Here is a 27,988-nt window from a genome sequence, read left to right as displayed (position 1 = left end):
GATTGTTGAACAGCTAAGGCCTTTAGTAAAGACTGGAACCACAAAGAGGAGACATAATGTGAATAACAAAGAGGGAAAGTTAGGGTATTTTCTAATATATTATATTCTAATTGGCATATTTAAATAAAGGATTTTTTTAATACTATTTGTCCCTCGTAATATACCTTTATTTTGAATCTCACTTAGCTACATGTTAAAGGTGGTATTAGATAATAATCGGTTAAGAACAAAAACACTTTAGAAGACACACTTTATTTAAATAAGAAACACTGAAACACACATCTAAAAATAGGGGTGGTGGAAGAGGTGCATGGGGTGGAGGAGCATGAGGGAGAGGTGGGGGGCTGGTGGCAGTGGACTCAACGATGTCCTGAAAGAAAACGAATAAGAAGGAATAAGGAATTATATGCCAGAACTGGGTGATATGGCCATATGTTATGTACAATATATAATAGCTATGTACACAATATAGTACTGCCAAAAAATACATTGATTAACCATGTAATATTACTAATATAATATAATATATTAGTATATGTAATATTACTTATGGAATATTACTAATATAATATAATATATTAGTATAAAGCTTATTTTTAAGGCCGGGCTGCGGCCGGGCTGCGGAGCCCGTGATTGGGCTCTGCAGCACAGCCGAGGACCACTAAGAGAGTAAACAAAGGGACACTTAGACACACTGCTAACATCACAAATCTCATACATATTGCCTCCAAACCAAAAACAACGGTAAAGCCTATCAACAACACCATCAGGATGGGTCTACTTAATGTTAGGTCTCTTAATAACAAATCATTTTTAGTTAATGATTTTATTACCACCTCTAAACTGGATTTTATGTTTTTAACTGAAACATGGCTGGAACAAAATAACAGTGCAACCGTTCTGTTAGAGACAGCTCCTCCCAACTATAACTTTTTTGATGCATGTAGAACTGGAAAAAGAGGTGGAGGGGTTGCTGTTATATTTAAAAATGTTTTTCAGGGGAAACAGATGTTATTTGGCGATTTTCCATCATTCGAATACCTTTGTGCTGTATTGAAATGCTCCCCCAGAGTTCTCCTATTAATTATTTACAGGCCACCCACATACTCTGCAAATTTTTTCGATGACTTCACAGAATTATTGTTTAGCATCTCCACAGACTTTGACTGTCTAGTTATAACTGGTGACTTCAATTTTCATACTGATGATTTGAATGACAAGTGTGCAAAAATACTTTTTACCATTTTGGACACATTTGAACTGTCTCAACATGTGAAAGAGACTACTCATTGTAAGGGGCACACTCTAGACCTGGTTATCACAAAGGGCCTCAATGTTTCTGATCTCTCTGTGACTGATCCTTGTCTGACCACTTTTGTGTTTTCTTTAATACATCTTTTATTCCCGACATACAGACAAAATAAAATACTGTCAAAAAACGGTATATCAATGAAGAATCTTATGTACTTTTTAAAAAGGCCATCTCCTTACTACCACCTCTCAACCCATGTTCTGCTGATGATCTTGTAGAAAACTATAATTTGAAAATTTTGAAAGTCATGTATGTCATTGCACCTTATAAGGTTAAAACGATTTCTGGAAAGCAAAAGGCACCCTGGAGAAAAGCTGCTTCTGTAACAGCATAGAAAAAAGAATGCAGGAAGGTTGAACGCATCTGGCGTAAAACAAAACTTCATATTCACAATGATATCTACAAAGAGAGCCTCCGTGCCTACAATTTAGACTTAAAAAGTGCTAGAGAAACATTTTTTCTCCAGTATCATTAAAACCAATACTAATAATGCAAAAACCCTATTTGCAACTGTTGACAGACTGAACAACCCCCCAACACAAATTCCACCTGATCTCCATTCCACACAGGAATACAATGAGTTTGCAGCTTTTTATACTGATAAAATTGAAGGCATCAGACGCGCCATCAATATCTCCACTTCAAACTAAAATGTTGGACTACCACCCTGTTCAGGCAAAAGTAACGTGGCAGGGATGGCATGCTTGAATGTTATAGACTCTAAAACTCTTGTGGAAACGGTTACACAACTCAAGCCATCCACCTGTTGCCTTGATTCTTTACCTACCAACCTCTTTAAGAATGTTTTTGACTGCCTAGCAATAGACATATTGCAGAAAGTTAACAACTCTCTCCAGTCAGGCAACTTCCCAAAAGCCCTGAAAACTGCAGTTATTAAACCCCTTTTAAAAAAGCGGAGCCTAGATACCTCTATTCTTAACAACTACAGACCAATATCAAATCTACCCTTCATAAGTAAAATCATTGAGAAAGTTGTCCTCCAGCAACTTAATCACTTCCTGGCATCGACTGGTTGTTATGACACCTTCCAATCAGGATTTCGACCCCTGCACAGCACTGAGACCGCCCTCATTAAAGTTGTAAACAACATCTGTCTTAACACAGACTCTGGCAAAACCTCAATACTAATGCTACTAGACCTCAGTGCTGCATTCGACACTGTAGACCATACAATACTTTTGGACGGGTTAGAAAACTTGGTGGGGCTTTCAGGCACAGTCTTAAATTGGTTCAGATCCTACCTACAAAATAGGAACTACTTTGTTTCCATTGGCGACTTTGTATCAGAATCAATCAACGTGATGTGTGGAGTCCCACAAGGTTCGATCTTAGGACCCTCTTTAATCAACATCTACATGCTCCCACTAGGGCAAATCATGCAAAATAACAATATTGACCATCATTGCTATGCTGATGACACGCAAATCTATGTATCGCTATCACCAAATGACTATCGGCCCATAGATCTGCTGTGCCAGTGCATTGAGAAAGTGAAAGACTGGATGTGCCGAAATTTCCTTCAGCTAAATGAGGATAAAACAGATAATTGTATTTGGTGCTAAAACGGAAAGGCTTAAAGTAACCGAACACCTTCACTCTCCGTCCCTGAAAACCAAAGCCAGAAATCTAGGGGTTATCATGGATTCTGATTTACATTTCGACAGTCACATCAAATCAGTTACAAAATCTGCATATTATCACCTTAAAAATGTAGCAAGACTTAGAGGGCTCATGTCCACTGAAGACTTTCAATAACTTGTACATGCCTTTATCACGAGTAAGCTTGATTACTGCAATGGTCTCCTTACAGGTCTCCCAAAACAAACTCTAAGGAATCTTCAGCTTGTTCAGATTGCTTCTGCTAGAGTTTTAACAAAGACCAAAAAATTTGAACATATTACACCAATTCTTAAATCGTTACATTGGCTTCCTGTAGGTCAGAGAATTGATTTTAAAATCATGTTGCTAACCTATAAATCCCTACATGGTTTAGGCCAAAAATATTTAACTGATATGCTTCCACTACATAAGCCTTCTAGAACACTAAGATCTTCTGAGACCAATCTGTTAATTATCCCCAGAGTAAACACGAAACATGGGAAAGCAGGATTTAGTTACTATGCAACAAATAGCTGGAATAAACTCCCTGAGGATTTAAGACTTGCCCCAACTCTGAGCACCTTTAAAACAAGATTGAAGACTTTTATGTTTGCTTTAGCTTTCTGCTAAATCTTAAATACTTTGCCTTTATTTTACTAAAATGCCTTTTTAACTTTCCCTTTATTTTCTATTTTTACCAGAAAGATACATGATCTGATACCAGAGAGAAAGGATAAGGGTTTGAGACCCAAGTTCTGTCTGGGTTAGAGTCCTAGAATCTGGGTTGGAGTCCCAGAGAAAGGACCAAGTTCCTTAGATCGGGTTGGAGTCCCAGAGAAAGGACCAAGTTCCTTTAGGTCGGGTTGGAGTCCCAGAGAAAGGACCTAGTTCCTTTAGGTCGGGTTGGAGTCCCAGAGAAAGGACCAAGTTCCTTTAGGTCGGGTTGGAGTCCCAGAGAAAGGACCAAGTTCCTTTAGGTCGGGAAGGAGTCCCGACGTGGGTTCCTTTGGTTCGTGGTTAGGGTTATGTTGTTTTGATTCCCGCCGTGGAATCACAGATATTGGTTGTGTTGAATCTGAGAGGAAAAAAAGTGAGCCATAATCTGGTGTTGGCATACCGAGCTCCGTGGGAGACGTTTCCAAGTTCTGTCTGGGTTAGAGTCCTAGGCCCCGTTTACACGAAGGGAAAACGCAGATATTTCCACGCGGTTTGGCCTCTCATTTACACGAAAACGCAGTTTTTGTCACAGAAAACGATCATTTCTAAAAACTCCGGCCAAAGTGGAGATTTCTGAAAACGCCGGTTATGTGTTGTCGTGTCAACGGAGAGAAACAGGGTTTTAGGTTCTGAAGCGTCACATTATGCGCCAGGAAATGCTTAACGTCATGAGCGCCCTATGTTTACAGTTTGTTTGTTACAGGAAGAAGCTCGTGTTATTCGTTGTTGTTGATTCTGAGGATTCTGATTGGCTTGCATGGCTTTATCCTTCTCCCTACTAGAGTTTAAATTCTCTGCCCGAGCCCCAGCCAATATTTCCCACCACTATCCTCGGGCTGGGCCTTTGATCGACGATTTTTTATTTATTTTTTATCATTGGTTTATTGGCCTGATCTGAGGAGAAATCTATGCCATAAACAGAAATATTATAGGCCTTTATTACACGGGTCTTCTCAATGCCGTGGAACGCTCCGTTCACTTGCATGGGTAGTAGTCCGGTGACTTGTCAAGCCCAGCGTCTTCCGTTGCTAAGCGACGTCACCGTCTTTGCGGACAAATTATTTCTCTGCTGATCAACACTAAGAATGCTGGTAACGAATAAATTGTAAAAAGACACACCTTGTGAAGTTATTTTTTCGTTTTGGCAGTAGCCGTGTAATAAGCGGAATAATGTATAGAACGTCGGTCAATAATAAGATAAGCCCTGAAGGGGAAAATAAGCCCCTTCAGGGCGAAGCAAGACACCTTCGCTGCGCGTCTGTCGGTGTACTGTTCGCCCTGTCGGGGCTTATTTTCCCGATAATGACCGGCGTTCTATACATTATCCCTTACATATATATTTAGCAGAGTAGGCCTAGTAACAAATGTGTACAAAGTTAACTATGTATAAAAAAAAAAAGTTGGGTTGAAATCGGGCTCGGGCTCATAATTACGGTTAATGTGTCGGGCCGGGCTCGGACAGAACGTGCACGGGCTCGGGCCGGGTCGGGCTTGATTTTCTGGGCCCGATCTAAGCTCTACTACACTTCCGCCCATAGGTTTGGCATAGTTATAATGGCGCTCAACGGCGTATTTATGCGTTTTGATGTAAACGACAACTTTTTTGAAAACGATGCTGTGTGCACAATGTTATTTTTGAAAACGGAGGGGGGGAAATATTCGTTTCTATAAATACCCTGTTACCTATAAACGTGGCCCTAGAATCTGGATTGGAGTCCCAGAGAAAGGACCAAGTTCCTTTAGGTCGGGTTGGAGTCCTGACTTGGGTTCCAGAGAGACTGTTGATCTGATCTGAAATACATTGCACCTTCAATTTTACTCACTAAAAAGCCTTTTTAACTTTCAATTTAATTTTCTATTTTTACCAGAAAGATACATGATCTGATACCAGAGAGAAAGGATAAGGGGTTACTAGAATCCGGGTTGGAGTCCCAGAGAAAGTACCAAGTTCCTTTAGGTCGGGTTGGAGTCCCGACGCGGATACCAGAGAGACTGTTGATCTGATCTTAAATACATTGCACTTTCTATTTTACTCATTTCTTTGCATATGTTTTCTTTTACTTATCTATCATTTTATTTTATTGTATGACAATGTTTATATGTGAAGCACTTTGAGTCTGCCTTGTGTATGAAAAGTGCTATGTAAATAAAGTTGCCTTGCCTTGCCTATATATAGTTATTTCCTCTTTTTATAAAAGCAGGAGTGTGAATGTCGCTCCATGCTATCCAACAGTGGACCCCTGTCATTACATACAAAAAAAGTGTAGAACTTTTAAAGCTGAGCCTTTACATTTTGTTGGAAAAATACACTATGTTTGTTTGTTGCTTGCAGGTTTCAAGAGACTGGTTTTCTTCGTGATTGCATGTTTGAAGAGACTTTACTAAGTAGTCTGTTTAACAGCCCTCTACACACGGCTGCAGACCATTCACACAATAGAGGAGTGTTTGAAGCGACGTGTGTGGATTGGTCGTTGAAAATCAAGCTCTGGCCAGCAGAGGCGCTGTAGAGTATGGACTAAACACTCACACACTTTCTGGTCCCCTCTTGGCAAAAGTTGAGAAAATGCGTGAAAATATTTTAGGCATGTTTTTAGCTTGATGTAAGGCATGACCAAAAGGGGACCAGAAAAAATGTCCCCTCTTGGCTCAGAGGTCCCCTGTTGGTGAAGGTGTTACGACGCCGAAGTCCACTGTTGGATAGTTAGGCGAGTGCACACACACACACACACACACACACACACACACACACACACACACACACACACACACACACACACACACACACACACACACACACACACACACACACACACACACACACACACACAGTGTTCCTGTTGAGAAGTGCTAGCACTGCGGTGTACTTCCATTGAACCATTGCACAATATACAAACCACCACGAGGCTTTTTGTTGTGGTGGTCTGCATTATGAGTATTAGCTGTGCTCATAGACACATTGACATTTTACACATTCAGCATTGATTATGTCACAACGATCTTATCCTTTCAAAGTCCAGTCAGAGAAACTGCAGTGTAAATAATCCAACAAATGTGTGTGCTTCTTTGTGTGTGTGTGCATGCATGTATGTTAGAGCATGTGTGACAATTCATGATTGTGTGTGTGCAAGACATTTAAAGAGTGTGCCTTTTAGTTTCCGGCTCCGTTGCTGTTCAAGCATTTTTGTGTGTGTGCGCTAACATGTTGTAATGTGTGTGTGTGTGTGTGTGTGTGTGTGTGTGTGTGTGTGTGTGTGTGTGTGTGTGTGTGTGTGTGTGTGTGTGTGTGTGTGTGTGTGTGTGTGTGTGTGTGTGTGTGTGTGTGTGTATTCGTGTGCGTGCATTCGTGTGCTTGTGTGCATGCGAACATGTTGAAGTGTGTGTGTGTGCGAACATGTTGCAGTGTGTTTGTGTGCACAGACCTGAGCTGCCCCCCGGGACCCTCTCCAGGTGGTGGGGGTCCCGGGGGATGCCGTCCAGGTGGTGGTGGGACTCGGACCACATGCAGAGCTCGCTGGTGTTGGGGCTCCCCAGGGGGACGGCCCCCGCCCGCTTCAGCAGGGCCACTGGGGGGGGGTCCATCTAAAAGATCATTGGCAAAGATGTCCCAAAAGGCTTTATAAAACTCAACTGTGAGGCCGTCTATGCCGGGAGCCCGCCGCCCCTGCATGCCCTGCAGGGCGGCGTATAGTTCCTGCATCTCTAACGGCCCTTCAAGACAGGAGTTGGTCTCTGCAGAGACCTGAGGAAGTCCACCAGTGAACCCCTCTATCAGTGAGTCCTCCTCCTCATACTCGCTGCTGTAGAGGGAGGTGTAGAACTCTACTGCACGCCTCCGGATCTGGCCTGGCTCGACAATCTCCTGCCCTGTGTCTGAAAGCAGTGTGTGGATTACTCACTTCTGCCCATTCTTCCTCTCCAGGCCGAAGAAATAGCTAGAGGGAACATCCATCTCCGCAATGGCTTGAAACCGGGACCTGACCAGTGCACCCTGTACTTTACTTTCCAGCAGGTCAGCTAATGCTAGCCTTTTAATTTTGAGGACTTCATTATGTCCTCGATCTCCTGTGGATTCACCTAAATTCTCTAGTTCCACTATATCTATCTCCAGATCCTTCATAGATCTAGTGATGTCTCTAGTGACATTGAGGGTGTGCTGTTGACATAAAAGTTTGATTTCGGTCTTGCCATGGTCCCACCACTGCCTAAGACTGCTAAAATCATTCTTCCTCTGCCTAAAAACATCCCAAAAATAAATGAACACCTCCCTAAACTTTCTATCAAACATTGAAACAGAGTTAAAATGCCAGTAAGCACTTTTAGGCTTTACATTTCTAATAAAAACCTGACATAAAACCAAAGAGTGATCAGTAAAAACAGCTGGGATAATGGTGCATGATTAAAAAATATTAAAATGATGCTTAAAACAATAAATACGGTCTAGTCTGGCTGAGTATATCCTACTCTCTCTGAGGTGGGACCACGTATACTGCCGGCAGTCTGCATGCATCCTTCTCCATACATCCACCAGGCCATAAGCAGAGACCAGCTGCCTCAGAGCATGCTGGGATGCTGGATGTGGCTCTGCATGGTTTCGGTCTAAAACCTCATTTTCAGTACAATTAAAATCCCCACCCAAGAATAAAAAATCCTCCGTTGGCCAGCCATTTAAAACATCACTTACCTTTTCTAAAAAAACTTTCCTCTCTGCACCATTTGTCGGAGCATACACATTAATAAAAACAGCCGTAAAAACATCAAACCGAGCTTTGACTAAAAGTAGCCTCCCCTCGATAAAATGCTCGACCTCCAATGAGACCGGAGTGAAAGCCTTGGAGAAGAGGAAGCCTACTCCTCCACTCAGAGAAGTACCGTGACTCAAAATGGCTTCCCCTTCCCACTCTCTCCTCCAGTCCGCCTCATTGCCCCCATCACTGTGCGTTTCTTGTAAAAATAAAACATCGACTTTCTTCATTTTTGCTGTTTCAAAAATACTTGCCCTTTTTTTCCCCTCTCTGGCTCCATTTACATTAACACTTCCTACCCTAAAACAATCCATGTCAAATGTGATGTTAAAACCAAAATAAACAATCAATAAATTAACTAAGACACACATTTGAGCATTTCCCATCATCACTATTCATTTGTTTCTTTGCCTTAAGCACAAGTTTCTTCAATCTAAAAACTTCTTGGTCGGTGAGGCCAGACACCTCTTTCTGGCTAATGTGGAGCCGGGCAGAGGAGCAAAACAAAAGCAAATTAGGGAAGAAATCCTTCATTTTCACTTTATGCTGGTTTTTGGTCTGCTTTAAAAAAACGCTTATTCTATCAGCAGTATATTGGGTTCTTTGTTGGCTGCTGGTGAGGCCAAGAACTTCACTGCCATCAGATACATATTCATCACTGCCACTCTCATCTGTACTGGCTCCCTTATCTGCCTGTCTGTCTTCTGCACAGATTTTACTGTTTTTTGCCTCACTTGATGCGTTTTTTACTTTCCTCCTACGTTTAGCACTAAGTAGGCCTACTGTCTTTACCACCTCTGTTGCCTCCTCCTCCTCCCTCCCATCCACCTCTACTTCATCAATGACCTCCTCCGTCTGCACTTTGCCTATATCCACTGCCTGTCCCCCTTCTCTGATCCCAACTAGGCCTACCTGTTCTCCACCTGCATTTACACTAGCTTCCTTCTCCTTTCCTCCCACCACTACACTTTCCTCTGTTCCACCCAAAACCTCATTCCCACTCTCACTCACATCATTCACACACACACCCTCTGCATTTACACTACTCACCCGGTGCGTAGCGTCCTCTACCGCAGCAGCACCACGCGGCGCAGCACGCGGAGCGGCCGCCGGCCGCTCGGAGACGACAATAGGTACCGCAGTGGGGGGTTCCCCGGCCGGGAGAGCCGATTGCCAGGCAGCGGACCCCCGCCGCCCAAGTGCACCGGGAGAGGGGGCGGGTGGGCTCGCCCCGGCACCAACGCCCCCCCCTGGACCAGCCGGATTCGGATCACCTTGTCTCGGGCAGGCTTTCACCGTGTGCCCCTCCTCTCCACAACCAAAACATTTCATTCCCGCCGAGGTCGCAAAAATCACGTATTCCTAATCATCTACCTTTACAATGAAACGGAGGTTCAGTTCCTCGTTCCGATTGTTCAGTATCATATACAGCTGTCTACGGTGAGACACCACGTGTTTCAGCAAATTCGATTTGCAAGACATGCTTTTTTTAACCGGGGAAGCAATCTTCCCGTGTCTAGACAATTCTCTGCTGAGAAACTCATCCGTAATGAAAGGGGGGACGTTTGACAGGACTACCCTAGTAGCAGGTTGTGCCAGCGGCAGCACCTGAACAAACATGTCATTGACGGTGATGCCTGTCTCGACGCCTCGGTTCACTTTCTCCAGCTGGTCCAGGAAGATTACCACGGCGCCGTTCATCCGAGCGGCCGACTTAATTCGGTCATATCTGAACCTTTCTCCCACAGCCAAACAAACGTCCTCCACGCTACACTGGAAGCCCTGACCCATTTTAATGCCGTGCTTCCTGGTTAAAGTGGAGAGGTCGTCTCCATTTACCATAGTGGCTGTGCACACACGCCGACCGGCAAGACGCCGGAGACAGCAAACACCCAAACACCACCCCAACTAACCACCAAATTGAATAAAAAAGGAATTCACAGTGACTTAAACTATATAAAACTAAACGCCGTTTACCAATAAAAACAGAGATGAAAGTTAAAAAAAACACAATCGCTCCGCAGCTCATTCACACGCACTCTCAGCACTCAGAGAGAGAGAGAGAGAGAGAGAGTCCGGCCGTCTGTCTGTGGTTTCTTTCTACAACCGACACAGGGACACTGAGGCACTCCCCCCCCTCCCCAACCAAAACCCAGGGAGGAGGTCCAAGAATAATCTCGGAAAAAAATTTGTTGTTCTATTTATAATTTTTCTTAAGGCACTTATGGAAGCATTATTAACTAATAAAACGAAAAATCATCGGCTAAACACACGAGAACATTCAGTTGGATCCAATGAGTTGTTTATTGCAATTATGCTTCATTAACAAATAAGACAGAAAAATAGTCCCTTACATGTACACAATTAACACGAGGACTAAAACAATAGAGGCAGCAGACTTTACAAATCATCAACAGGTGAGCACGTATCTTAAATAACTGAACATGTTCTGCGACCGCTTGGTTCCCAACAGAACATAAAAAATCAAGATTCAGTCTTAAGTAATTTACAACATGCAACATTATCCCATAGAAATCTTGGTTATTATGAATAAAAAATAACATCTGCTTTAAATCAGGTCGCAAATCAGGATTATGACAAAAATGATGATATAAGTGCCCTTAAGACTTAAACTGGTGAAGTCTGAAAATATATAAAGGTTGACCATCAATAGGTATTTTATGTACATTTCAAATAATAAATGTGCTTATCTAACATGGGCGATCTGAAAAGTCTGTTCATGGTTTATCATGCTATAAGAGAGAGGGAGAGGGAGAGAGAGAGAGAGAGAGAGAGAGAGAGAGAGAGAGAGAGAGAGAGAGAGAGAGAGAGAGAGAGAGAGAGAAGAGACTGTAATTGCCACAGAGACACTGAGTCATCAGCCCTCTGTGTGTGTGTGTGTGTGTGTGTGTGTGCGTGTGTGTGTGTGTGTGTGTGTGTGTGTGTGTGTGTGTGTGTGTGTGTGTGTGTGTGTGTGTGTGTGTGTGTGTGTGTGTGTGTGTGTGTGTGTGTGTGTGTATTTACGGGCACGCAGGCGCTCAGCTGAGGGAGGAGGTCCTTTTTTTTTTTCTACAACCGACACAGAGAGGCTGAGGACCCCCGCCCCACTACCCAGACCCCCGGGAGGAGGTCCTCCTGGGTGAAGGAGGACCAGAAGGTGTGGAGGTGTGTCAGTGTGTCTGAGGACCCTCCTCCACCTGGGGACACTCTGTAGAAGGACAGAGAGCCAGCAGGCCGGTCCAGATACACTCCTACTCTGGTGGAGCCAGCGCGGGGGAGAGGGAGGGCTGTCTCTGTACCGTCGTACCTGGCAGAGTAACGACCATCAGAACAATAAAGACTCCAGGACTTGTTGTTCCATCCAAGCAGGCTTTCACCCCCTCCTCTCCTTGTGATTCCTCTGTATGTTACTCCTATCTCAACCCCTTCTTCCCACTCTACCTCCCAGTAACAGCGGCCAGTCAGAGCCTCTCTACCCAACACCTGGAGCACGGAGTCAAATCTGTCTGGGTGATCCGGATACGACTGAACTCTCCAACCAGCGTCACCTTCCTGTTGTCCTCAGACAGAGAGAGTCGTCTGTGGGCCGTGTTGGGGTCCAGTGTGAGGTCACAGGCATCTGAGGGAGAACCAGACATGATGAGCTGCTGAATTGTCTTCATCATCATCATCATCATCATCATCATCATCATCATCATCATCATCATCACTAGTACTGTTCTCCTGCGCTCTGTGTACATATACATAGATATGAACGCATACATACATATACATATGTACACATTCAACCGGGCCCCAAACCCTCAAGCCAGGCGTCCAGAGGGCAGACGGCTGGTGGATACCGCCGACATCCACCAGCCGGAGCCAAAGAGCGTGACCTCAATCAAGGCAATGGAGAACACCACGGCAGAAGATCAGGTACCCTTTAAAAGGCCGTTTGTTGTTCTCCCAGGGAGGGAGACCGGGAGTCCATGCGGAGCCGAGCACCTCCAGGACCCGCTACGGACAGGAGGACTCGTGGATATAACAGACTTTCCTCAGCGGCCACGAGAGGACCTGCACGCCATGACGACACGCGCCGACACGGCACGCATCACCGGCGGGATTGAGCTCCCACTCCAGGGACGAGACCAGCCCGGCCGGAGAGATGGTTCCCCTGGACACCACCGTGGCTCAGGGAGTCACGCGTATGGTTTTTGGTTTTCCCGCGTTGGGCACCGACCCCGCGGGTTTTTCCCCTTTGTTTAATGAATAAACGCCCTACCGGGCTTTGAACGGGAGCGGGAGCGTGTGTTGATTTCGGGGTGAGAGGCATTCCTGGGGCCGGGTCGCCACAGTACACATTCATAGATACATACACCTCAACAATAACGTTATGAAACATCAACAACAATATTATGAATACATCAACAACAATATTATGAATACATCAACAACCCCCCCCCCCCCCCCCCCCCCCCCCCCCCTCAGCCCCGTCACCCCCCTCATTGTAACAATGTAATACCTGCTGGGTTTTATGCAAGCAGGTTTAACTGTGATGGTCGACAGTATTAATATACGTAAGATACATGATGTCAGCCATCATCTTCATTCCCAGTAGGATGTGACCTCACTTCCTGCTGTGTGGATGGACTTTCCATCTCAATAGTGAGTGTGTGATGTGATGAATCAAACAGACACTTACATCTCTGTGGAGCTGGTTTCAGCCTCCACACTCCACCGTGCTCCACACTGGGGGGGAAACAAAGTGAGAGCAGCATGTTGAAACATTCACCTTCATCATCTGCCGTCTCATCACGTTCTACACAACATGAGTGACAGCTGCCTCTTCAAACCACTTCAGAAGCGGCATGAATCCTTGTAGGAAACTTTGTCCCTGAGTGGTGAGCTGTCCTCTCCATACCTGAGAGTGTCCAGTCTCCAGCGTGGATACTCCAGTCCAGCAGAGAGCAGCGCAGCTCCAGAGTCTCCTGGGTGATTGTAGCTCAGGTCCAGCTCTCTCAGATGGGTGGGGTTGGAGCTCAGAGCTGAGGCCAGAAAAACACAGCCTTCCTGTGTGACCAGGCAGCCAGACAAGCTACACACACACACACACACACACACACACACACACACACACACACACACACACACACACACACATACACATACACACACACACACACACACACACACACACACACACACACACACACACACTATTATATTTATTCTTGTTGAGAGCAGTTCATACTAAAGTAAAAACATTTATAAATTGTATTCATTCCATTTGGAGGACAAGGAGAGAAGAGGACAAGGAGAACAGGAAGAGGAAGTGGGGAGATGACATCATCACATCAGAACTTCCTTCACTTGGATGTGAAACAGGATCTTAAACAAATGCTCCTTTCTCAATAGCGACAACTCAATGAGATATTGTTCGGTTAGAGTCAGGAGAAGTCCGCTGTGTTCGGTACGCTGAGACCGTTTCTTCCCAGGTTCTAACATTGTGTAGAACCAGGGAGAGTTTTGTCAGCTGGCTCACATCAGCTGACCAGAGCTACCTAACATATATCATACATAACATACTTGTAGTTTACAGGTGAACCCCTAACCCTAACATCAGCGGGCCAGTTACCTAACATGCATAACATGCATACTGTTTTATGAGTTCGTTTTATGAGTACAACTTTTCGTGGACCATCCCTTACATATTAATCAACCCCAAGACACAGTTTGAAGAGGCTGAAAACTGACCTGAGAGTTTCCAGTGTACAGTGTGGACTCCCCAGTCCAGCAGAGAGCAGCTTCACTCCTGAATCCTTCAGATCATTGGTACTCAGGTCCAGCTCTCTCAGACTAGAGGAGTTGGAGCTGAGAACTAAGGCCAGAGCTTCACAGCATCTCACTGACAGATGACAGCCATTTAGTCTGCACACGCAAGAAAGAGAACATGTCAGGAACTGTGATAAAAATAACATACATCTTTAAAGGTTGGGTAGGTGATTTGCGAAACGCCAGCAGATTTTGAAAATACACAACTCAAATGGTCCTACCCCCTCTCCTTCAACGCTGACTCTGACTCCACCCATTCCAAGTACCTGGACGCGCAATCATGCACGAGCGCGAACAGAGATGCGCGAGAGCGAGCCAGGCTAGCGTAGGTTTTCGTTTAACAACATGGCACTACATTCAGCTGTAAGTTGCACCCAGTACCGCGGGAAGTAGGAGTGCTGGGGGTGCTGCAACACCCCCTGTCCGAGGCCCTGTCTTATCACAGTAAACGATCATTTCTAAAAACTCCGGCCAAAGTGGAGATTTCTGAAAACGCCGGTTATGTGTTGTCGTGTCAACGGGGAGAAACGGGATTTTAGGTTCTGAAGCGTCACATTATGCACCAGGAAATGCTTAACGCAGAGATGGGAGTAAGTCCCATACATGCAAGTCTCAAGTCAGTTGCAAGTCTTAGCCCTCAAGTCTCAAGTAAGTCCAAGTCGTCAGTAAGGAGGATCAAGCAAGTCAAGTCCAAGCACAGCTTTAGTCAAGCAAGTCAAGTCAAGTCTCATCATCAAGTCAAGTCAAGTCAAGTCATTATCAAATTCTTTTTTTTCAAATGTCTGTATTTCATCAAACCTGTTTTTCAGAGTCATTTTTTTTAAATGTAAGAAGATAAGTTACGTAATGAATCAGCTTTTACATGAATGAATCTCAAACAGCTTTTTATTTGTGTGTGTGAGAGAGAGAGAGAGAGAGAGAGAGAGAGAGAGAGAGACAGAGAGAGAGAGAGAGAGAGAGAGAGAGAGAGAGAGCGCGTTACAGTCCTGGAGCTCTATATCTAAATAATATCATATAATACATAGATATCTATATCATATAACATATTGTGTGCGCCTCCAGACGATATTATGAATCACAAACGACTTTGTCGGGTTCTGCGACGTCTCTGGTTCTTCCACTTCCACATGAAGTCGACTGAACCGCGCGCTGTCTGCTGCCGGCTGCCCGCTGCCGGGCGATGGTGCCTCGCGGCAACCGGCGGCATGTCGCAGTTCATGTACTTCAGCGAGTCAAACCAAAGTTCCTTTCCCCCAATTCCTTCTCAACCATGGCTCAGATAACCCCCACGACAGTCTCGTTGTGGAAATACAAGACACGTCAAAGAACCGACAAGAAACACTTGCGTTACAGTGTGTGTATTCACACACACACATGTGGCGCTCGCACGGTCGAGTCTCATTGGCGGGCCAACGTCTCTGGGCGGGCCAGGCAGAGTAAGGGAATGTCACGTTGCGTGGAAGAGGGCGGGTTGCCAGGTTGCAGGTCAGGAGCACTCGCGCACAATAAAACAATGTTCATCTAATATTTTTTTTATTATTATTATTTAAAATATTTAACAAGACTGCAATGACTTGGCAAGTCACATGACTCAAGTCAAGTCAAGTCACAAGTCAGGAAGGGGCAAGTCAAAGTCAAGTCAAGTCTTTCGTTAGTGTTGGTCAAGCAAGTCACAAGTCGCAAAACTGGCGACTCGAGTCGGACTCGAGTCAAGTCTTTGACTCGAGTCCCCCCATCTCTGGCTTAACGTCATGTGAGCGCCCGCTGTACCGTATTGGTCCGAATATAAACACAAACCCCATTGTAAGACGACCTATATTTGGAAAAAAGATTTGAAGACCAGATCCGTTTTTTATGAATAAATAAATTGTATTCATTTAAATAATATACGAAAATAAAAAGGCATCGAATAAAACACTGCATTGCCACTAAACAGTAGTGCAAATAGGCCGTACTGATGTGTACACCAAAGACTATTCCTGACACTCCTCTGCCCCGCTGTGTTCGCTCTGGCTGTGGTCGCTCCGAACTGTTTCGGCCCGTGGCAAAGCGAGTCATCCTCGCTGCTGTCCAAGGCATTTTGAGACGCAGCATTTATTTAATACTCATATGACCTAGTGCTGAAAAAATGTTATATGAAAAAGTGTGAGGGTAGCGGTGGTGCGCTAAACTTGTTCTGTGAGCAGCTGGATGTGAACGATCGATTTTCAACTGTGCGCGCATGCACTGGTGTAATTGAGCTGCGCTGCTATACATCTTTTTTTATCAATGTAACGAGTTGCGAGTCTAGTGCAGGCTGAGTTTTTTTTTTTCCCAGCACCCCCTGCTGAGAATACGTTCTCGCTGCTATGGTTGGACCAGATGTTATAAACATTAAACGGTCACATAAATCATTACTATTTTTAGAAAATGTATGTTTGTTTCATATAATTGTATTGGAAGTCCTGGTTTTCACTAGGGTTGCCGCGGTGTGGACATTTTCACACCGAGTAATACACTCGTCTCCACACCGGTATTACCGAGTATAAACGGTATAAACTTTGAAACTAGGTCAACCGCCACACAAGCATCGGTTTTTAGACCCTTCTCGTCCTTCAGTTGCCGCCAACGTTCGAAAGCAGCGCCTAGGATTATTCTTGATTTCAGTTTTTCTCTTTCAGCGTTTTTATTATCAATTACTCTCTGAAAAAGAGTTTTCCTTCTCTTTGCTGGTGGTGGTGGTGGTGGTGGTGGGGATGGTGGCGTCTTGTCTGCCATGGAAATTGTCTTCTACTGCTAGGTCCAAATGTGGATTAACTAGTTCCAGTAGCTACCGCAGGATAACAACAAACAGGAGCTTGCTCTGGGTCACGAGCTCTGGGTCACGAGTACTGCACGAAGGGGTCGCGCGGGGCGCGGGGGAGGGGGAGTGCAGTACGACCGTTTGATTGACGTACTTACTGTCCAATTCAACTCGGTGGCAATGGAAATGATTGGCTGGAGTTTTTCGAGCCCTGCCCGTTCCACAGATGATTGACTTGTTTAATTTTCATGTCAGTACTTCTAACTCAGTGGCTGTAAGCGGGTTATGATAAGGATTTCAAGTAATTTTGCAAAAATGGCCAAGAAAGCAAATCACCTATCCAACCTTTAAGTTATAAAATAATGAAGGAATGTTATTAGTTTAACAAACATACAAAATAATTAGATGTATAAATGTTAAATAGTTGTTTAGTTGAGATTGAAAATGTCTTCTATATTCTATTGTTGTGAATATTATCTTATGTGTACATTACACGTTAATAGGACACCTACAGAGATGTTTTGTATGTTATTATAATTAGTATGTTTATTCTGTTATGAGCAGAATAGTAATACATGTTGTAATGAACCTACAGAGATCTTTTTCAGATTATTTTAACCTTATATTCCAGTTGTAATTATATTGTGTAGTGTGTATTGTAACACATGTTATTAGTGAACCTACAGAGATGTTTTGGAGGCTTTGACCACTGGCAGCAGCCTCAGAAGACCCTCCTCTGAAGCAGAGTATTTCTTCAGGTCAAACACGTCCAGCTCCTCTTCTGATGTCAGTAAGATGAAGACCAGAGCTGACCACTGAGCAGGGGAGAGAGGTTTTCCGGAGAGACTTCCTGATGTCAGATACTGTTGGATATCATTCACTAGAGAACAGTCGTTCAGCTCATTCAGACAGTGGAACAGATTGATGCTTCTCTCTGGAGATAGGTCTCCTTTTATCTTCTTCTTGATGTAAGACACTGTTCCCTTATTGGTCTGTGAGCTACTTCCTTTCAGTCGAAGCAGACCTGTTTTAATCTGAGTGGTCAGTGATCTTTTTTTCTGTCCCAGCAGACCCCGTAGGACAATCTGATTGGTCTCCAGAGAGAGGCCCAGGAGGAAGCGGAGGAACAAGTCCAGGTGTCCGTTCTCACTCTGTAAAGCCTTGTCCACAGCACTCTGGTAGAGGAGTTTATCTTTCCTGGAGGTTGGTGGTTCTTCTGAGAGCAGATTGACACCAGTATCGATGAAGGACTGAAAGACATAAAGGGCAGCCAGAAACTCCTGGATGCTCAGATGGACAAAGCAGAACACCTTGTCCTGGTACAGCCCACACTCCTCTTTAAAGATCTGGGTGAACACTCCTGAGTACACTGAGGCTGCTCTGATATTGATGTCACACTCTGCCATATCTGCCTCGTAGAAGACCAGGTTGCCACTCTCCAGCTGGTTGAAAGCAAGTTTTCCAAGAGAAACAACGATCGCCCTGCTCTCTGAACTCCAGTCTGGATCTGTTTCACACTTCCTGTCCCCCTGTATGGACTGAACCCTCAGGAAGTGGCTGTACATCTGAGTCACGGTCTTGGGCATCTCTTCGATATGGGATTTTTTAAAGATGTCCTCCAGAACTGAAGCAGTGATCCAACAGAAGACTGGGATGTGACACATGATGTGGAGGCTTCGTGATTTCTTGACGTGGGAGATGATTGTGCTAGCCAGCGTCTCCTCTCTGAATCTCTTCCTGAAGTACTCCTCCTTCTGTTGGTCGGTGAACCCCCTCACCTCTGTCACCATGTCAACACACTCAGCAGGGATCTGATTGGCTGCCGCAGGGCGTGTGGTTATCCAAATGCGAGCAGAGGGAAGCAGGTCGCCCCTGATAAGGTTGGTCAGCAGCACGTCCGCCGAGGTGGACTTTGTGACATCAGTCCAGATCGGGTTTCTCTGGAAGTCCAGAGGAAGTCGACACTCATCCAGACCATCCAAGATGAAGACAACTTGGAACTGGTCGAACACCAATAAAGAGGTGATGAAGAAGTTCAACCAAGCTAAACTCTTTCCCTTTCAGTAAATTCAGATCTCTGAAAGTGAGGAGAAATGTGAAGTGTATGTCCTGGTTGGTTTTGCCTTCAGCCCAGTCCAGAGTGAACTTGTGTGTTAAGACGGTTTTACCAATGCCGGCCACTCCAGTTGTCATCATTGTTCTTATTGGTTGATCGCGTCCAGGTAAGGGTTTAAAGATGTCTTCACATCTGATTGGTGTTTCTTCCTTGGCTGGTTTCCTGGAAGCTGTTTCAATCAGTCTGACCTCATGTTCCTTGTTTACCTCTCCACTGCCTCCCTCTGCGATGAAGATCTCTGTGTAGAAGTCGTTCAGATCTGTTCGCTGTCCTGCTATAGCGATTCCCTCAAACACACACCTGAACTTCTTCTTCAAATGAGACTTCATTTTACGTTGGCAATCGACAGCATCAGATCCTAAATGAGAAAACAACAGATGACATCAGTTAGTGGATGGTGATCAGTGGAACCAGGTCAATATTTCCTGTTAAATTATCAACTTCATGATATTTTGTGGGTTCATTACTTGTGGTCGGAAAAGCTGGTTGTGATGGACTGCATGTTAAAGATTCAAAATGTTAAGGCCTATTATTTCCACAGCAATCTGATTGGTCTAATGATAGTAATAATGATAGTGAATCAGTGTAAAGTGATTTGCTATGCTGATACAACAAGACAGGGTTTCATCACTTCGACTGAGTTGTTCTGCTGTTGGTCCGCAGTATAATGATTAATGTTAATGTGGCTTCATAACTTGTGGTCTGAGAAGCTGGTCGTGACAAAGACTGCATGTTACAGATCCAAAATGTTCAGGACTTTTCGTTCTTACCCAGCGATATGATTGGTCTAATGATAATAACAATGATAATGAATTGGTGTAAAATGACATGCTGATATAACAAGATAGTGTTGCATCTCTTCCACAGAGTTATTCTGCTGTTGATCTGCAGTTTATGTTTAAAATTATTATTATTAATAATAATGATAATAATAATAATAACATTAAATAATATTTTATTTCAAGGCACCTTTCATGACACCCAAGGTCGCCTTACAATTCATAAATCAATCTTGGGTCAAAAACAGCAGGAGCTGCATCGCCAACAGCATGATCAAAACAAGATATAAGACCCAAGTAGGAGGGGTTAAGAACAGTAAGGAGACCCAGGTAGGAGGGGGTAAGAACAGTGAGGAGACCCAGGTAGGAGGGGGTAAGAACAGTGAGGAGACCCAGGTAGGAGGGGGTAAGAACAGTGAGGGGACCCAGGTAGGAGGGGGTAAGAACAGTGAGGAGACCCAGGTAGGAGGGGGTAAGAACAGTGAGGAGACCCAGGTAGGAGGGGGTAAGAACAGTGAGGAGACCCAGGTAGGAGGGGGTAAGAACAGTGAGGAGACCCAGGTAGGAGGGGGTAAGAACAGTGAGGAGACCCAGGTAGGAGGGGGTAAGAACAGTGAGGAGACCCAGGTAGGAGGGGGTAAGAACAGTAGCCCAACAGGGATACGAGGGGAACCCACGTTAGGGAGTCATTACAGCGAGAAGGCCAGTGGGAGCACATGTGTTTTGAGGAGGGATTTCAATGTTGTCAGCCCTAGCACCCACGGTGCTGAGAGCCCTAGCACCCACGGTGCTACGAGCCCTAGCACCCACGGTGCTGAGAGCCCTAGCACCCTAGGTGCTGAGAGCCCTAGCACCCACGGTGCTGAGAGCCCTAGCACCCACGGTGCTGTGAGCCCTAGCACCCACACTGCTGAGAGCCCTAGCACCCACGGTGCTGAGAGCCCTACTACCCACGGTGCTGAAGCGGGAGGTCGGGACGGTGAAGACCAGCTGAGGATGACGAAGGGAGTGGCAGGGCCTGTCCTCCTGGAGGAGGTCGGGGAGATAAGTGGGGGCCACGTTGTGGAGGGCTTAGTCGGTGAGCAGAAGGGTTTTAAGGTCAATGCGGTGTTGGACACAGAGCCAGTGTAGTTGGACGAGAATGGGAGTGATGTGGTCGGGTGATTTGGTGCTGGTAATGATGATGTTTAACATTCTTTAACCTGAGACCCCCACCATTACCCTACATATCCGGATCAAACCATTTAACCTGATACCCCACAACAACCCTACACACTGGATCAAACCGTTTAACCCCAAAGAGGAAAGAGTGTCTCCACATTGGAGTTTGAAATGTATGAGTCTCACATTATGTCAATTATTCTGAACAGAACAAATATAATCTACTGCTCTTCAAAATGTGTATTTCTTCTCTGTTTTCAAGATAAGAGTCTCTTACCGCCCCACAGTGTGTCGGCCAGTTCCTCCTGGTTCATCTCCATCAGGCAGAGCTTTGTGATGTCCACCACTCCCTCTATGGCGCGCCTCCTCTGCTCCTCCTTCTTACCATCCACCTCCTCCTCCTCCACTCTCTGACCCTCTGAGCATTGTGGGTAATCTGAGAAGAGATTCCTCCAGAGCTTCTTCAGATCCTTGTCTAGGAAAGCGTGTGCGTTCTCCTCAGCCCTCTGGAACAGAACAAACATCAAGAAGAACTTTACTCTGAACAAACTGAGGACATCAGAAGCATCTGTCCTGGATTCACGTCTGCTGGTCTGAAGAGGGAAGCCTGGAGACTATGAGCACCACAAGAGATGCTTTCTGATGTTCATGGAGAGCTGAAGTCAAACGTCTCGTTGGACATTTACACACCTTGATCAGCTCTGTGTGATGCTGCTGTAGCGACTGAGCACTGGTAACCTTTGACCTCTGCTGGTGTCTGTGCGGAACACAAACACACACACACACACAAACGCACAAACACAATTATATTTCCCCAGCCTTGCAGATATCAGTATCAGTAGAGACTGATAACAACCAACTGGTCTGTGGGGTGTCCATCTTTAAATGTATATGGTATATCCATAGAGCTGTCACTCTTCATGGAGACACAGAAACACACACAGAAACTTAAATTTTTCCTGACTTGGAAACATCAGTACCAGTGAAGTCTGATAACAAGAGCCTGCTCACTCCTGCTGGACTCTTCGAGAAAAACAAGAACCAGGATTTATGGACGTTTGATAGAAGCTGTATCTTTATGATCTTTGATATTCCTCACCTCTTCTCAATAGACTGATTTCCATCTTTAAACTCGTCAGGATGATTCATAGACCGGTCACTCTTCATGGAGACACAGCTGGGTCCAGGGGAGTCTGCTCTCTCCTTCTGGACTCTTCTAGAAAAACAAGAACCAGGATTAATGGATGTTTGATAGAAGATGTACCTTTATAATATACGATGAATCCCCACCTCTTCTCAATAGACTGATTTCCATCTTTAAAGTTAACAGGTTGTTCCATAGAGTGGTCACTCTTCATGGAGACACAGCTGGGTCCAGGGGAGTCTGCTCTCTCCTGCTGGACTCTTCTAGAAAACAAGAAACAGGATTTCTGTAAGTTTCATATAACTGTACCTATATAATCTCTAGGGCTGTCAAGTTCTGGTCGGTTGCTTAACTGGTTAATTGATATGCACTTGTTGTACCAAATTCTCTTTGGTCGGACAATGGCTGGTGTTCCTTTAATAAGAACAAAGAGCTTCTTAATCCATTATTTTAGGGCCGGGAGGGACAAATGCAGACCGATGTGTTTTATATTTGAGAGAAGGGCTATAATGTGTGTAAGAAATAACATTAATTATTAATAAAAATAAGGTTGAAGCTCCGTAGTTTCTGTTTTAATAATCATATGGTTTAATAAACTATAAGACTTATAAGACAAGAGGTCAAACCCCCGGGTTTCTCAACGTTGAACTGGCCCATAAGGAAGACCGCTAGTCCTAACTTACTGAACCTTTACTCCGCTACTAACTCATTGATTGCAACAAAGTCAAAGTCATCGAAATAAACTATAAAATCATCATATCTAATCACTACTTACCTTTTCTCAATAGACTGATTTCCATCTTTAAAGTTAACAGGTTGTTCCATAGAGCTGTCACTCTTCATGGAGACACAGCTGGGTGTAGGGGAGTCTGCTCTCTGCTGCTGCTCTGGGCTTCAACACACACACACACACACACACACACACACACACACACACACACACACACACACACACACACACACACACACACACACAGCTTTTACTTAGACTAATGATGGAGCCTTGATGCATCGCTGCTGAGCTCTGAGATGGACAACAGTCACAGACAGAGAGATCCTCTTACCTCTTAGCTTTGCTCCGGCGGCCATGTTCCCCAGACAGAGTGGTCTTAGAGGTAGGACCCCCCTCCACTCTCTCCTCATCCATAGTAGACTGGAGACCTTGACACAAACACAACTCATCCATCACTTAATTTGCCTTTTGAACCTTAGCTGTTTATTGAGAGAGAAGATCATTGTGACTGTGTCACACTAAGGCTGTGTCCCAATTCCTAGGACGCATCCTACGAAGGCTGCATTCGAAGGATGCCGGGCCGGACCGGGGAGGATTTTCTCCCGGTGGCTATTAGTGTCCCACTCCGCCCCTGTTCACGGCCCAACGTATCCCTCCCAAGATTCATTGCGCACTCAATCAATGGAGTTGGCGGGAATGGCGATTTAAGTTTTGCATTTAAATGTAAGTATTTGGTTTCTAGTCACTGGAGTATTTAAAGATACAAATGTTAAAAAAAACAAGGGCCCTTAAAACTTTTTTCATTAAAGTAATAGGCAATATAAGTAAGGTAACGTTACAGTTAGTGACGCTGTAACGTTAACTAAGAACACCCGTTAAGCCCTATAGTTTCAAATGTAAGAGGTCAAAATGGTTATATTTACCGAAATTGTGGCGATTATATAGGCTAGATAATTTGCTGTTCTGTAACGTTAGATAAATTGACCAACGCAAACACAGGTTGTGGACCCTGGTTTTCAGACCGTAACTTTACAGACGTTGGGATTGAGTACACGGTTAACTTGGTTATTTTGCTATTTAAGCTTTTTTTTTTTGGTAGTGTAAAGCAAAACTAATTCTAACATTTGGTTTTGGTTTAGGGAGCCAGCAGCATACTGCTCGATCTATTCTATAGAGGGGGGAGAACGATGAGCTGTTCACCGGGGTGAAATACTCAGCAAGTGTGGCTTGGGGGTAAGGAAACAATCGTTTATTTATATCGTAAGTTAGTTTATAAAAAATATTATAGGCCATTTATGTATCTACATTTGACCATCTTGTAAAGGTTAGTTAAATTAGCCCTCATTAAACAGCAGGACAGATACAACATCCCCAGAAATCGTTTACTACGAAGTCCTATTTTGGGTTATTAAAGAAAGAAAGACAAAAAAAGTCACAGCTCGCATCAGTACTAGACAGCACTAGAAAAACACACAAAGAAAAAGGGTGTTTTGACTACTACTGGTTGTCTTATTATTATGGGCTTCATATAGGATGAGGGCTAATTTAAATGTAACCTTTACAAGATGGTCAAATATATATATTATAAATGGCCTATTGTTAACATGGGCTATTAACATGATTGGTAAATGTGTCTATTGTTTTCTCTGATTAATAATGTCTGTGTTTAGGACAATTCTGGAGAAAATAGGCCTGCAGGGGAAGGTGACTCCCCTGCAGGCGAAGAAAAAATGGGACAATTTAAAAAAATATATAAAGTATGTACATGTCATTTTAAATATACTTTATTTGTTTTAACCATGCAAGTTAACCATGCTGAAATTTGTTTTAATACTGCTGTTGTTGTTAACAGCCATGATTGATTTCCTCTGCCTTAGGGTTGCAAGTATCCAGGGTCAGGAGAGGGGGTAGGTGGGAAACCCACTGCTGCAACTTGGCCCTGGTTGGTCCTCATGGATGAGGTATTGGGACAGAGGCATTCCACCAACCCCCCTGTCCTAATTGCCTCCATCCCTGAGAACACACCAGGGCCAAGTACACTAAGTACAGCAGTGGTGGATCAGGAGGTGGAGGACAAGGATCAGGAGGAGGAAAGACAGCGTGGGCCAAGGTCCAGAAAGAGGGACAGAGAGGAAGACATGTTCCAGAGTCGCTCACTATCTTCCGAAAAGGACTCAAGACTCACCTGTTCAGAGTCCACCTCAACTCTGCATAGCCACCCTCCCCCTTCTGGCCACCATTGTAAACTGTGTTGCATTGTATTGTATTGTATTGTATTGTATTGTATTGTATTGTATTGTATTGTATTATAGACAGTACTTAACTGTGTAATAACTGCAGTAGCTGCTATCATGGCTGTAACACGGGGAATTGATTAGCCGATTGTGGTACTTGCACTTGGTTCTATGAACATCCTTTCTGTACCGACAGCGATATATTGATGCACTTCTTTTTTTCTTGAAATTCTCTTTTTATTTAGAAAGGCACATTTCCATCACATACAGTAAATACAGCTTTAGTCTGTCAAATACTGCCTTTCTGGGGTTTTGTTTTATGGACCTAAACTACTCCATGTAGGAACAATAACAGAGATAAAGAGAACACAACCGGGGAGCGCACTTCACTTCAGAAAAAAGAAAAAAAAAAGGAGGATCACACAAAACACAAGTATATTCAAATAAAATCAGATCTAACTGGTTTCACATACTCAGTCCATTTGGACCAGGTCTTATAAAAAATGTCTTTCTCGACCTTGAGGGAATAAGAGATCTTTTCCATAACATAAATCTCATACACAATTTCGATCCATTCATCAATGGTGGGAGGGTCCACTTTTAACCATTTCCTCGTGACACATTTCTTACTAGCTGCCAACAGTATAGCGAGCAGTTTTTTGTCTTTTATGTTCCACGTTTCAAACAACATATTTCCCAAAAACAAAGTTTCACATTTTAATGGGATGTTCACATTAAATACATTGTTAATATGTTTGTGGATCTCTTCCCAGTAAGACCTCATTGCTTGGCAGTCCCAGAAAATATGGAAGTGGTTGGCTCCAATAGATCCACAGAGCCTCCAACCAGGGCCAACGGACTGTGGGGACAAAGGGGACAGTTGTGGGGGGACCCAAGGCAGAGGGGGGGGCCCATGAAAAAAAAGAAAAAAAAGAATAAAAAAAAAATTACTTATCGGCCACGTCTTCCCCGTCCCCCCCCCGTCTCCCCCCCCCCCGTCAACAATTGCTTCATACCCCCCCCCCCCCGTCAACAATCGCTCCATACCCCCCCCCCCCCCCCCCCCTCAACAATCGCCCCATACCCCCCCCCCCCGTCAACAATCGCTCCATACCCCCCCCCCCCCCCCCCCCCCCCCCCGTCAACAACTTAGCGCAGGGGGGTCCATCAGTACCTATAGTATATATTTTTCCAGCAGAACTCCCGCCATGTATTTGACCCGGTCGAGAGCCATTGTAGTTGACATATTTTCTCCCAGTTCTCCTGTGAGATCTTTACCCCTATTTCTTTTTCCCATTTCCTCTTTATGTATTCTGTATTCTCTTGTTTGGATAATTGTATGGCGTTATATAATTTTGAGATAATTTTATCGCATGTTCTAGATTTAGTCAATGCTAGAAATACCTCCATGAACCCTGGCCCATCTTTTCCTAACGCCTCTTTAATATTTTTGTTAAAGTAATCTCTCACTTGCAGGTACCTGAAAAAATCATCTTTCCCCAGACCGTGATCCTTCTGTAGGGTTACAAAACTCTGAAATACCCCCTTGTGGACAAATGAATAATAGGAAGTTAAACCTTTTGTGATCCATGTCTTAAATCTGCCGTCGATTTTATTCGGTGTAAAGTCTGAGTCATAGGCACACCACCTCATAATTTTAGATGTGTTTTTAAATCTGCAAATTTTGGTTATTTCCTGCCAGGACTTCAGGAAGCTGCCTGTTATAGAGTCTTCTGGAATCTCCTGTTCTTCTTGCAGTTTGTTATCATTTAGTAGAGCTGTTATTGGGATACCCTTTACCATCGTTCCTTCTATTTCCTTCCATGCTGCAGTGTATGATGGCGAACACAGGCAGACTAGCGGCCTTAACTGGGCTGCATAGTAGTATTCCTGTAAGCAGGGAAGGCCCATCCCACCCTTTTCTTTTCTTAATTGCAGCGTTTTGAATTGAATTCTGGTCTTTTTCCCTTGCCACAGATACCTCGCTATCAATCTGTCCCATTCTAAGAATTGCTTGGATGGTATTCTAACTGGTAGACATTGAAAAAGATACAGCATCCGTGGGAGAATATTCATCCTGATTGATTCTATCCGGGAGCTTAAACTCAAAAAGGGAATAACGTTCCATCTTTGTATATCAGTTTTTATCTTTGAATTTAAGGGATCGTAGTTGATGTTATATAACCTTTTGAAGTCCCTAGGTAATGAGACACCCAAATATTTAATGGACTCAGCCTCCCAATTCCAGTTGTATATGGTCTTAATTGAAACTGGAGGGTCATAATTAAATGTTAATATTTGAGTTTTATTAACATTAATTTTGTAACCTGAGATTGAACCAAATTCCTCTAGCAATTTCATCAATTTTGGGAGTGTCTGAGTAGGTTGTGTTATACTTATCAATAAATCGTCTGCAAATAGGGCCAGTTTTTGCTCCCCGGATGCCATCGGTACCCCCTTTATATCAGTTCTCTGCCTAATAAGCTGACTTATGGGTTCTACAAACAAGGCGAAGAGGAGCGGCGACGCATAACACCCCTGTCTTGTTCCTCTTTCCAGAATGAACGAGTTGGACAAATCTCCATTGATTTTGACTCTAGCAGTTGGTCCGCCATATAGTGCTGCAAACGTGTCAATTATAGTTGTATGAAAGCCAAATTTTGAAAGTACTTTATATAAAAAAGACCACCTCACTGAGTCAAATGCTTTCTCTGCATCCAAACTTAGTATCAACGCCTCCAGTCTTTGTTGTGTGACTTGTCTCACAACGTACAGTGTTTTCCTTATGTTATCTTGGGTCTGTCTTTTCCTGACAAAGCCAGTCTGGTCCTCAT

At 44.2% G+C, this 27,988-nt stretch overlaps 1 protein-coding gene and 1 long non-coding RNA gene across 3 annotated transcripts; one reads left to right on the top strand and one right to left on the bottom strand.

The window, feature by feature from the left end:
- Positions 1–310: 310 nt before the first annotated feature.
- Positions 311–10,487, bottom strand: LOC115547422 (fatty-acid amide hydrolase 2-A-like). 2 transcript variants are annotated; one of them, XM_030361634.1, is made up of 4 exons: positions 9,442–10,487; positions 7,069–7,228; positions 5,333–5,440; positions 324–370 (listed from the first exon to the last, which is right to left on the bottom strand). In XM_030361634.1, the coding sequence occupies exons 1-4, from the start codon at positions 9,721–9,723 to the stop codon at positions 360–362; spliced, it is 561 nt and encodes a 186-aa protein (XP_030217494.1). In that variant the 5' UTR covers positions 9,724–10,487; the 3' UTR covers positions 324–359. The 2 variants fall into 2 exon arrangements, with proteins under 2 accessions (XP_030217495.1, XP_030217494.1); XM_030361635.1 differs by lacking the exon at positions 5,333–5,440 and having other exon boundaries at positions 311–370; positions 9,442–10,484.
- A 13,544-nt stretch (positions 10,488–24,031) lies between these two features.
- Positions 24,032–24,661, top strand: LOC115547815 (uncharacterized). Its single transcript, XR_003977429.1, has 2 exons — positions 24,032–24,153; positions 24,591–24,661. It is a non-coding gene; the product is annotated as an uncharacterized LOC115547815 (long non-coding RNA).
- Positions 24,662–27,988: the final 3,327 nt, after the last annotated feature.

Source organism: Gadus morhua, chromosome 7, assembly GCF_902167405.1.
Source record: "Gadus morhua chromosome 7, gadMor3.0, whole genome shotgun sequence".
NCBI lineage: Eukaryota > Metazoa > Chordata > Actinopteri > Gadiformes > Gadidae > Gadus > Gadus morhua.
The sequence above is the reverse complement of the archived record's forward strand: the minus strand, read 5'-3'. Positions and strand labels throughout refer to the sequence as shown.